At 46.0% G+C, this 12,455-nt stretch overlaps 1 protein-coding gene and 1 long non-coding RNA gene across 4 annotated transcripts in view; one reads left to right on the forward strand and one right to left on the reverse strand.

The window, feature by feature from the left end:
- The window catches only part of CCL5 (C-C motif chemokine ligand 5), an 8,575-nt gene extending 7,595 nt beyond the window's left edge, over window positions 1-980 (reverse strand). Inside the window, exon 1 of the mRNA XM_002827272.6 lies at window positions 844-980. Within this exon, the coding sequence (XP_002827318.1) occupies window positions 844-919 (76 nt within the window). The 5' untranslated portion in view covers window positions 920-980. The remainder of the gene's footprint in view (window positions 1-843) is intronic.
- The window catches only part of LOC129051341 (uncharacterized), a 15,974-nt gene extending 9,950 nt beyond the window's left edge, over window positions 1-6,024 (forward strand). Inside the window, exons 2-7 of one of the 3 annotated variants that reach the window (XR_010138238.1) lie at window positions 564-688; window positions 1,384-1,474; window positions 4,535-4,688; window positions 4,846-4,936; window positions 5,669-5,776; window positions 5,870-6,024. This is a non-coding gene — a long non-coding RNA (uncharacterized LOC129051341). Of the gene's footprint in view, window positions 1-563; window positions 689-1,383; window positions 1,475-4,534; window positions 4,689-4,825; window positions 4,937-5,668; window positions 5,777-5,869 lie in introns of all 3 variants that reach the window. The other 2 variants (XR_008515513.2, XR_008515512.2) reach the window with 2 other exon arrangements.
- Window positions 6,025-12,455: the final 6,431 nt, after the last annotated feature.

Genomic DNA, 12,455 nt, shown 5'->3' on the forward strand with positions numbered 1-12,455 from the left:
CTCACGCCTGTAATCCCAGCACTTTGGGAGGCCGAGGCAGGAAGATCACAAGGTCAAGAGATTGAGACCATCCTGGCTAACATGATGAAACCCCCTCTCTACTAAAAAATACAAAACATTAGCAGGGCGTGGTGGCGGGCGCCTGTAGTCCCCGCTACTCCGGAGGCTGAGGCAGGAGAATGGCGTGAACCCGAGAGGTGGAGTTTGCAGTGAGCCGAGATCGTGCCACTGCACTCCAGCCTGGGCGACAGAACGAAGACTCCATCTCAAAAAAAAAAAAAAAAAGTACAAAAATCAGCACAATGCCTGATCCATAGTAACCATTTAATTAGCTTTTATTATCCTCTCCTTGTTTTTATTTGTTTTTTAAATGTATTCTCTCTAATAAAGCCACATACCCTCTCATAAGCCAATTTTTTTACATTTATGAAATGAGAGAGAATATGGCTGTCTCAGGAAGTTTCAGTTTAATTAAATTTCTTAGAAACCCTGCTGCTGACAGGCATGAGTCAGACGTGTTTCAAAGTCAGTGTGAGCTACTCATGACTACTAATCTCTCCAAGATGAGTCTATACTCAGTGAACACCTGTAGGCCTTGGGGGTGTAGACCTTGAAGACAGAAAAACTGATCAGGAGATCCCTGCCATGAAGCAGCATAGAAATCTCTGAAGGACAACAGGACATCTGGGTAAGACAATCCATAAGAATGTAAATAATGGGGTTCAGACAGTATTCATGCTACAGTTGAAAAGAGGGCAAGGTGTGGGACAGTCACTGGGATGGGGTAAGCATTTTAGGCAGAGTCTGACTCCAGGGGCTGTGGTGGTCAAGACCAGGACTTACATGGGGAGGCAGATGCAGGAGCGCAGAGGGCGGTAGCAATGAGGATGACAGCGAGGGCCGCCGCGGAGACCTTCATGGTACCTGTGGGAGAGGCTGTGCGAGGTCCACGTGCTGTCTTGATCCTCTGCAGGAATCCTCTGCAGCTCAGGCTGGCCCTTTATAGGGCCAGTTGAGGGGCACCCCCTAAGGGGAGTTTCCAAAATAGCAACCAGGCATTGGCCGGTATCATAAGTGAAATTGCACAAAACGGAAAAGAACACTGAAATAGCCTCCGGAAATCCGAGTCTCTGTCTCCCCCTCACTGCTCTCTCATCTAGAGTGAGCTCATCAGTTTCCCCTTTGACCAAGCACCAATGGTGGAAAAATTTCTTTGCTGACATCCTTAGTTTTACCTTCCAGGGAAGGGGTCCTCCTCAGAGAGCAGGAAGCTGCTTTCTTGGGGACAACGAGGAGGGGCAGTTAGGACAGGATCAGAAGTCGCTGAGTCTTTATTACTCACTGAGTCACTGAGTCTTCAAAGTTCCTGCTTATTCATTACAGATCTTATCTCCTTTCCCTCATCCATGGAAGGATGTTATTTATAAGGTGTTTTACTGAGGAGGGTCCTCTGGATATACAGTCCCCAAAGGAGGTGAGCACACTCACACTGTAAATTGAGGCAGTTGATCTGAGCTGGGCATTGGGAACCTTTTCACCAGATATGAGTTGGAATGAGTCCTCTTGTGGGAATTTCTTGCTTTCATCCTGGTCATAGGGTCTCTCCCATTTACTTGCTAAGCGACTTTTGGGAAAAGTGCTTAATGTCTTTGAGTTCTATTTCCTGGTTTATAAAGTGGAATAATTGATTAGAGGCTTGTTGAGAAGCAGAGAGAGAGAAAGATTTCTTACAGCATACTCTACCATTATTGGCCACCATTTACTGAGGGCTTATCTGTGCCAGCCACTATTCCACCGTCTTAGCGCGTGTCAACTCATTTACTATTATTATCCCCATTTTATGAATGAGGAAACTCAATAAATACTGGGATCCCATCTCACTGTAAGGCCTTCTTGGGCACAAAAGTTACAGAATATGATAGCTTCAAAGGACTTTAGGGATCTTTTTTTCCATGTTCTTCAGTTGCACAAGAGGAAACCAAGGCCCAGTGAGCAGGAGTGACTTGCTAAGAACACGCAGCAAATGAATGACAGAGTTGGGATCAGAACCCAGTTGCCCTCGCTCCCACTTCAGTGCTCTGTCCATTAAGTACTGCCCAACATTAAAGGGTTCATGGTTAGGAGTATCCTCAAAACTGAACCCATGTGGAACTTCTGGATTAGAACTAGGGTCCTTACTACATTCCAAAGAACTGGATGCAGTAAGTCTTCATCAATTCCTATTTTAATAGTTCAGAATTAGCAACAATTTGGTCTGGGCTAGGCTGAAATTGGCATCTGAATAATAATAATAATAATAATTATTATTATTTTTGAGACAGTCTTGCTGTGTTGCCTAGGCTGGAGTGCAGTGGCACAATCTCGGCTCACTGCAAGCTCTGCCTCCTGGGTTCACGCCATTCTCCTTCCTCAGCCTCCCGAGTAGCTGGGACTACAGGAGCCGGCCACCATGCCCGGCTAATATTTTTGTATTTTTAGTAGAAACGGAGTTTCACCATGTTAGCCAGGATGGTCTCTATCTCCTGCCCTCGTGATCCGCCCACCTCAGCCTCCCAAAGTGCTGGGATTACAGGCCACACCCGGCCGGCATCTGAATTATTTAAGACAAAAGTGTTTATGGAGAGTGACAAAAGCAAAATAAACAAAATGTAACCCTCTACTGAGATCATTTTCTGTTAGCTACTCTCACACTTGTAACATGGTGGTTGAGGGTGACTAAATCACCTAGAATGGGAAGACTTTGTCACATTTCTTCCTCACGATGACTTTGAGGCAGAGTGGTTGTTCTTCTCATTTGAACAAAGAGGAAAGTAAGCCTCAGAACAGATAATTAACATCTTCAAGGTCACGCAGCTGATAAGTGGGATTCGAAGGCAGGTGTTTCTGATGACCATGCTCAAGCTCTGTCCAGTGAATCACATCAGTAAGGCAGTTAACAGTTATCAAGAACTTTCTAGGTTAAGGTGCCATTCCAAGATTTTTTTTTTTTTTTTTTTTTGAGACAGAGTCTCACTTTGTTGATCAGGCTGAAGTGCAGTGGCGCGATCTCGGCTCACTGCACCCTCCACCTCCCAGGTTCAAGCAATTCTCCTGCCTCCTGAGTAGCTGGGATTATAGGCGTCTGCCACCATGCCTGGCTAATTTTTGTATTTTTAGTAGAGACAGGGTTTCGCCATGTTGGCCAGGCTGGTCTCGAACTCCTGACCTCAGGCAGTCCGCCCACCTCGGCCTGCCAAAGTGCTGGGATTACAGATGCGAGCCACTGCGCCTGGCCTTGTTCCAAGCTCTTTACAACAATCCTCTCATACCCTCCTTACAGCTCAATCAATTAACAATGGAAACGTAATTTTGGAAAGTATGGCCATCTCATTTAAAGAAACAAATTGCAAGCACCTTAGAAACATTCATCCAGCCACATAAAAATGTTCTACCAATTTGACGAGTTAATGGGTGCAGCACACCAGCATGGCACATGTATACATATGTAACTAACCTGCACATTGTGCACATGTACCCTAAAACTTAAAGTATAATAATAATAATTAAAAAATTAAAAAAAATTTTTCTACCAATTGTTTCCTTCACAAAGCCCCGTTAGGTCTAAGGTAAGTTACCAAACGTGAGAGGTTCTGGAAAAGGCGGTGGGTTAAGAGCAGGGACTTGGCAGTTTCTCCTGTTTATTGGCCAGGTGGCTTCAGGTAAATTATTAATAATCTCTCTGGTCTCAGTTTCCTTACGTATAAATCAGTGATAATAATAATAGTCCCTCACACAACTATCGAGACAGTTAAGCCCCTATAAATGTTCTCATGCGTGCAAAGCTCTTAGTGCAACGTCTGACGCATGTTAAGTACTTAATAACATTGCCTATTATTATCATGTTATCATTAAGAGTAAGATGTCAGTGCCTTTAAGGATATTCTGTAATTTATGCTTTTCAGCAGTCTAAACTAAACCCCCAGTCAATATGTATTCGTGAAATTTGTTACAAAAAAAATTTATTTATTTATTACAGAAAGTCTTTTTTTTTTAAGATGGAGTCTCTCACTTTCGCCCAGGCTGGAGTGCAGTAGCACAATCTCGGCTCACTGCAAGCTCCGCCTCCCGGGTTCACGCCATTCTCCTGCCTCAGCCTCCTGCGTAGCTGGAACTACAGGTGCCCGCCATCAGGCCCAGCTAAATTTTTCTATTTTTAGTAGAGACGGGGTTTCACCGTGTTAGCCAGGATGGTCTCGATCTACTGATCTCATGATCTGCCCACCTCGGCCTCCCAAAGTGCTGGGATTACAGGCGTGAGCCACCGCACCCGGCCACAAAAAGTCTTTTTTAAAACAGATGGGTAGTTGAGGCTTAGAGAGGTTAAGTGACTAGCTTATAGTCACAGCCTACAGTAGTAGAGTTCAACATTAAACCCATGTCTGGGTTCATGGGCTTTCTACCACACTTCATTGTTTCTAGAGAAAATCATAAAACGATTGCCAAGGCTCAGTTTTCTCCTGTGAGCTCAATTTCTGTTTTCTTTCCTTGATTTCAGTTTCCCTCTTTAAGGAAGAAAGGAAAGTGTTTTCCTGGATACCAGATATGCTGAGTTGGGACAGGAGCTAAGGACAGAGGTGAAGAAACCCACAGACAACAGCGACATGCTCCTCATCTTTGAATCCCAGCGAACCTTTCCACTGTGTGTGTGTGTATGTATATCTGTGTATAAGTGGTGGTGGGACAGGGGATGGGTGGGTAGGATGGTGGGATGTTGGGATTGCTGAGTGGGAATAGGCAGTGGGAATGTCAAGAGTTTTTTTTTTGTTGTTGTTGTTGTTTGAAACAGGATCTCACTGTGTTCCCCAGGCTGGAATGCAGTTGCTGATCACCTGCAGGCTTGAACTCCAGGGATCAAGCGATCCTCCTACTTCAGCCTCCTGAGCAGCTAGGACTACAGGTGTGCACCACCATGCTGGGCTAATTTTTTTTTTTTTTTTTTTTTTTGAGACGGAGTCTGGCTCTGTCGCCCAGGCTGGAGTACAGTGGTGCGATCTCGGCTCACTGCAAGCTCCGCCTCCCGGGTTCACGCCATTCTCCTGTCTCAGCTTCCCAAGTAGCTGAGACTACAGGCTCCTGCCACCATGCCCGGCTAATTTTTTGTATTTGTAGTAGAGATGGGGTTTCACTGTGTTAGCCAGGATGGTCTCGATCTCCTGACCTCATGATCTGCCTGCCTCGGCCTCCCAAAGTGCTGGGATTACAGGCGTGAGCCACTGCACCATGCTGGGCTAATTTTTAAATTTTTTGTATAGATGGGATCTTGCTATGTTGCCCAGGCTGGTCTCGAACTCTTGGCTTCAAGCGATCCTCCCACTTTGGCCTCCCAAAGTGCTGGGGTCGTAGGCATGAACCACCACACCCAGCCATGGGAGTATTTTTCTTCCTTTTCAGTGATTCCAATGGATTGTGAGAAGCACAGGAGGGAGGAGAATCTAATTTTTATTTCATTTCTACCATTCATTTTCTCCTGTGCAAAATCAAGGTTTGGGCTTGATGGGCTATCTTCAATTTTTTCTCTGGTGCTAATGTACTGATTCCATAAGCAAATTAGAGAGCCCATGTAAACAGTATGGTGCCTGGTACAGGGTGGGTGTTCAATGAATGGCAACTCTCATTATTATTCACCCAGCACATTATGTTCCTGAAAACCAGGAACTGCTTCCTCCTGTCTGACCCACTGCAGTGGTGGAGAGGCTCAAGGGAAATAATGATCATGGATGTGCTTAGGAGGCATAAGGTGAGGTACACCATCATGGAGCTGTCTCTGCTCTCCCTGTCCCTTCAGTGTGCGTGGTCCATACCACTCAGTCATTCCTTACCCACTCTACAGATTTTACTGAGAATTGCTGTGAGCTGGGCACCCTTCTACGCTCTGCAGACACCATGGCTAGTAAGACAGGCAAAGACCTGCCACCTGGAGCTTGTTTGGATATAGGGTAGGGGGACGGGGAGAAGGGAGATAAACAATAAACAAGTAAATTTACACTCTTTTATTGTGAATCATCTTTTCACTGGTCTTGTCTTAACTCCATGAACACAGTGACAGTGTCCTATGTGTTTTCTATTTATTTGTATTCTCCGCCTGCTTTCCAATAAGTGTCTTAGATATGCCGCTAAATCAATGCTGATTAAATCATACTAACTTCTTGTAGCATCTTGATTAAATGGGTTCTCTGGAGTCAGACTTCTAGGTTCAAAATCCAGCTTCATGACTTATTATTTATTTATTTTTAATAAAAACTATTTTTAATAAACATATTTACAACATGACGTTTTGATATACATATACATAGTGAAATGATTATTGCAGTTAAACAAATTAATATATCCATCTCCTCATACAGTTACTGCTATTTTTGTGTGTGTGGTGAGAGCACTTGAAATCTCTTCTCTTAGAAAATTTCCAGTATTCGGCTGGGTGCAGTGGCTCACGCCTGTAATCCCAGCACTTTGGGAGGCCAAGGCGGGTGGATCACCTGAGGTCAGGAGTTCGAGACCAGCCTGGCCAACGTGGTGAAACCCGGTCTCTACAAAAAATACAAAAATTAGCCGGGCATGGTTCGTGGCACACGCCTGTAATCCCAGCTACTCGGGAGGCTGAGGCAGAATTGCTTGAGCCAGGGAGACGGAGGTTGCAGTGAGCCGACATTGTGCCACTATACTACAGCCTGGCAGACAGAGAAAGACTCTGTCTCCAAAAAAAAAAAAGAAAATTTCCAGTATCCAATACAATATTATTAACTCTACAGTAGTCCTCCCTTATCTGTATTTTGGTTATTCTGGTTTTGCTTACTGAGGTTTCAGTTACTCTTGGTCAACCATGGTCAGAAAATATTAAATGGAAAATTCCAGACATAAACATTTACATAACTTTTATTACAGTATATTGTTATAATTGTTCTATTTTGTTATTATTGTTGTTAATCTCTTACTGTGCCTAATTTATAAAGTTTATCATAGGTAATATAGGAAAAAACACATAATAAAATAGTATATAACAGGTACTATCCATGGTTTCAGGCATCCACTGGGGGTCTTGGAACCTCCACCACAGATAAATGGAAACTGCTGTAGTCCTCATGCTACACATTCGATTCTACATAACTGCAACTTTGTGCCCTTTGACCAGAATCTCCCAATTTCTCTTACAGCCCCGCCACTGGTAGCCAAAGTTCTACTCTTTGCTTCCATGTATTTGACTTTTTTAGATTCCACATGTAAGTGAGATCATGTAGTATTTTCCTTTCTATGTCTGCCTTGCTGTTATTAATGATGACTTTCAACAAGTTGCTTACTTTCTCTGGGCCTAAATTTCTTCGTCTGTAAAGTAAGATATTGGACTTAACCTGTTTGGGGCAATTGAACCATTAAAGAATCTGATGAGGGCTGGGCACTGTGGCTTATGCCTGTAATCCCAGCACTCTGGGAGGTGGAGGCGGGTGGATTGCTTGAGCTCAGGAGTTCAAGAGCAGCCTGGGCAACATGGTGAACCCCATCTCTACTAAAAATACAAAAATTAGCTGGGCATGGTGGCATGCCTGTAGTCCCAGCTACTCAGTGGGGAGGCAGGAGGATCGCTTGAGCCCAGGAGGCAAAGGTTGCAGTGAGCCAAGATTGAGCCACTGCACTCCAGCCTGGGTGACAAAGTGAGACCCTGTCTCAAAAAAAAAAAAAAAAAAAAAGAAAGAAAAGAAAAGAAAGGGCCGGGCGCGGTGGCTCATGCCTGTAATTCCAGCACTTTGGGAAGCCGAGGTGGGTGGATCACCTGAGGTCAGGAGTTCGAGACCAGTCTGGCCAATGTGGTGAAACCCTGTCTCTACTAAAAATGCAAAAATTAGCTGGGCATGATGGCGGGCACCTGTAATCCCAGCTACTCGGGAGGCTGAGGTAGGATAATTGCTTGAACCCAGGAGAAGGAGGTTGCAGTGAGCCGAGATCATGCCACTGCACTCCAGCCTGGGCGACAGAGCAAGACTCTGTCTCAAAAAAAAAAAAAAAAGGCCAGTGCCGTGGCTGACACCTGTAATCCCAGCACTTTGGGAAGCCGAGGCAGGAGGATCACTTGAGGTCAGGAGTTTGAGACTAGCCTGGCCAACATGGTGAAACCCCATCTCTACTGAAAGTACAAAAATTTAGCCAGGCATGGTGGCACATGCCTGTAGTCCCAGCTACTTGGGAGGCTGAGGCAGGCGAATGGCTTGAACCTGGGAGGTGGAGGTTGTGGTGAGCAGAGGTCACGCCATTGCACTCCAGCCTGGGCCACAGAGCGACACTCTGTCTCAAAAAACAAACAAAAAGCCTGATGAGGATGTGAGGGTGATCTGGCTGCAACATCTGTCACCCTATTGATCACCAGGGTTGGTTCTGTTACCGACCATAGTTTCTTGGGTTCTCCATGCAATAGAAATTGACATGAGGCCGAAAGACTTTTCCCAGACAAGACTTCATTGGAGCTTTTGCCTGGACATAAGGGAGGCAGCAGAAGAGAGAATTCCCTGACTGACTCTGTGCAAAGAGCCGGTAGGGCTTTTTAATTAGGCAAAGCATGAGAATTGACATCAGGGGTAGGGTATGCAGGCTGGGCTGGGCAAAGCATGTGAGGGGTAGGGTATGCAGGTTAGCACTATCTGGTTGTAATGGTTACCTTGAGTAATGGGCTACCTGGTGGTTTAGCTGGGGCAACAAGTCTGTAAATCAGTTGTTCAGCATTCCTTCCTGAGGTGGAATACTCCACAACCTTGGTTTGATACTTGGATTTCCTAAGGCCAGTTCCTGGAATTTGTTAAGTAAACGACATGGTTGAACATGGTGTCAGTGAGATGGTGGTGTGGGGTTTGTGATCAGTGGGAATGCATGAAAGAAAGCTCAGTGCTGGTGAGCTGCAGCCAAGCCCCACTCCCAGTCTGTCTCAATTTGGCTGATCTAGCTGGCTAGGCCCGTGTCCCCTTCACTCTTTACCATTCCATGTGCATCCCTCCTAAAGCTGCACACTTGGTTTAACCACCCAACGGGTTCTTCTTGCCCGCTGCCCAGATAGAGCAAGTTTATCAAGACACAGGAATTGCAATAGAGAAAGAGTTTGATACAAATAGAGCCAGCTAAACAGAAGACAGGGGTTTTATTATTACTCAAATCAGCCTCCCTGAAAATTTGGAGGCTAGGGTTTTTTAAAGGTAGTTTGGCGGGCAGGGGGCTCGGGAAGCGGGAATGCTGATTGGTTGGGTCGGGGATGAAATTGTAAGGAGTTGAAGCTATCCTCTTGCACTGAGTCGGTTCCTGGGTGGGGGCCAGAAGACCAGATGAGCCAGTTTACTGGTCTGGGTGGTGCCAGCTGATCCATCAGAAGGCAGGGTCTGAAAAATACCTCAAACACCAATCTTAGGTTTTACAACAATAATATTATCTACAGGAGCAATTGGGGAGGTTCATGATCTCAAGGCCTTTGGCTGCATGACTCCTGAGCCGTCATTTCTAATTTTGTGGCCAATGTGTTAGTTTTATAAAGGCTTTCTGGTCCCCAGGCAAGGAGTGGGTTGGTCTCAGGGAGGGGCTGTTATCATCTTTGTTTCAAAGTTAAACTATAAACTAAATTCCTCCCAAAGTTAGTGCTCCCTATGCCCAGGAATGAACAAGGGCAGCTGGGAGGTTAGAAGCAAGATGGAGTCAATTAGGTCAGATTTTTTTCACTGTCATAATTGTCTCACTGCTATAATTTTTGCAAAGGCAGTTTGAGAAGAGGACAACCTTCCCCAATAGAGGAGGACTGTTCTTTGGTCAAGGGTATATGAGTAGCTGCGCTCCCCTTCTAGAACCTCCAAACAAGCTCTCAAGGTCCATTTGTAGGAGAATGTAGGGTAGTCAAACTTCCAAGACTCCAGACACATCCAAATGAGGTGTTGCATGTGGCAGTGTGCCTTTCTTAAAAATAATAATAATAATCTCATGAAAGCTGTGAACACTCCCACCAATCTGTAGAGACCTACACAGACAGACACATGTAATTTTGCATGTAAGGAGTTCATAGACCCTGCAGGCTCACTGATGGGCCTCTTGATCCACAGGGCTTGTTCCTATCAGCTTTCATGCCTCTGGCACCCCTTTTCCTAGCATAATCCTCTAAAGCCAGGCCCATATCCCCTCCAGCCTAGTGTAGGCCCCTCTCCTCCCTCCCTTCCTGGCACAGTCTTTTTTTTTTTCCCCCCATCATTCACTCTTTTCCAAAGCTAAGCTGGCTGCTAGCCAAGGCTCACATTGTGATGTTAGGAAACCAAATGCAGGCAGAGAAAATGAAAACTTACTCCATCTGGATTCCAAAGCTTTTATCTGACATGGAGTTCCCCTCCTGACTTCAGACTGTGGGCAGCAGCTCTGGCTGTTCCACTGCTCTTAAAAACATGCCCAAAGCAGGGAAATTCCCCCCATCCTCTAGAAATCTGGGACCCCAAGAGAAGCCTGAGGCAAAGTCATTTCCTCCTGATGGACCTTAATTTTCCCCATCTGCAAATTGGAAGTTACTTCCTGGTTGTTTCTCTCCTTCTTTGCCCCTGTTCACAAGTCTAAATATTCCCCACCTGAGACTGGAAGCTATCTCACTCTGTTTCTGAAGGACCCTGCATGGGGTAGGTGCTCCATTGGTGCTGGTTGGAGGATCTGCCAGAGGCAATAGGGTGCAAGCCAAGACCTCGTAGCAGGCTCAGGGGACTTCCCAGGAGGAGGCAGAATTTGAACCCAAGACTCTACAACGTCCTGGCCTTGATTTTTGGTCCAGCTCTGGTTTGTTCTTTCTGTGTTATTGTGTTCTGCTCCTCAATTCCTCTCCCCTCCCCTCCCGGTCCCCTCCCCTCCCCTTCCCCCACCCCCTTCCCCTCCCCTCTTCTGTCACCTTAAACTGTGCACTTTAATGCACATTGCACTGTGTCAGGGTACTAACTTTGACAACTGCTCTCACAATTCCAACCACATTCAGGCTGAGGGTTGCAGCTTGGCTCCCCCTCACTCTTCTCACCTTCACCACACAGGACATTGGCTGTGCACAGCCACTTGTTTATTGCAGCTGGAGACCACATGCGGTGTGTTTGTTGATCAGAGCAGCGCTCACCTGCCTCTGGTTACTGGAGGAGCCTGTCACAAGATATCTTGGGGGTGGGGTGACCATGGGAACGAGGCCCATGGAGAATCATCAATTCTTCCAAAATGGCTGGGTGCCAGATGACTTCAGACTGTCCTCCTCCTGATACCTTGGGGTCTGTTTTTGTTGTTGTTGTTGTTTTCCTCTGCATGTTGGTGGCTGGAGGCTTCCCCTCTATTGGTGTATACCCTCTCATGAAGTACTCTTTAAGAACTCTATTGCTGGAGCACTACTGTCCCCTGCACACCCCACTCCTGCCCTCAGCCCCACTGCCTCCAGGCCCCAGGAGAAAGCCTGGTAAAGCAGGACAAACTTGGGGTTGAAAACAGACAGCGCATACTTTCTGTATGTCGTTTTTCGGTTGATTTTTCTTTAGAGATGTTGCCCAGGTGGGAATGCAGTAGCTGACCATTGCTTACTGTAACCTCAAACTCTTGTGCTCAAGCAATCCTCCTGCCTCGGCCTCCTGTGTAGCTGGGACTACAGTTGCATGTCACCATGCCTGGCTATTTTTTTAAAAAGATGTTTTCTATTGAATGTGGCTTTTGTGGCAGAATTTTTTTTTTTCCCTAAAGAGGGGATCTCACTATGTTGCCTAGGCTGGTCTCAAACTCCTAGCCTCAAGTGATCCTCTCACCTTGGCCTCCCAAAGTGCTGGGATTATAGGTGTGAGCCACTGCATCCAACCCTTTCTGTATGTCTTTTTTTTTTGAGATGGAGTCTCACTCTCTTGCCCAGGCTGGAGTGCAGTGGCACGATCTTGGCTCACTGCAACCTCCGCCTCCCAGGTTCAAGTGATTTCCGGCTAATTTTTGTATTTTTAGTCGAGACAGCATTTCACCTTGTTGGCCAGGCTGGTCTTGAACTCCTGACCTCAAGTGATCCGCCTGCCTTGGCCTCCCAAAGTGCTAGGATTACAGGCGTGAGCCACCACGCCTGGCACTTTTCTGTATGTCTTTGAACAAATTAACTATTTTTCACCTTGGTTTCCTTTCTGGAAATGGGGCGGAGAATACCTAATTCCTAGGATACTTCAAAGGATTAAACGAGGCAATCAGTAAATTGCCCAACACCATTTCTGGCACAAAGTAGATACTTGGAAAACAATTCCTTCCCTTTCTTTCCCCAAATGTCAAGGTGCCAGCATTTCTTCCCTCAATGGCTTCCCCTCCCAGTAGAGATGTTCATCTCACCAAGAGGAGGCACGGCGGTGGGGGAGGGGAAGTTGGGGATTTTCTGTGAGCTGTCAGGCACCGTGCTATACACTACATATTATTTCACTTATTAG

Source organism: Pongo abelii, chromosome 19 (genome assembly GCF_028885655.2).
Source record: "Pongo abelii isolate AG06213 chromosome 19, NHGRI_mPonAbe1-v2.0_pri, whole genome shotgun sequence".
NCBI classification, from domain to species: Eukaryota; Metazoa; Chordata; class Mammalia; order Primates; family Hominidae; genus Pongo; species Pongo abelii.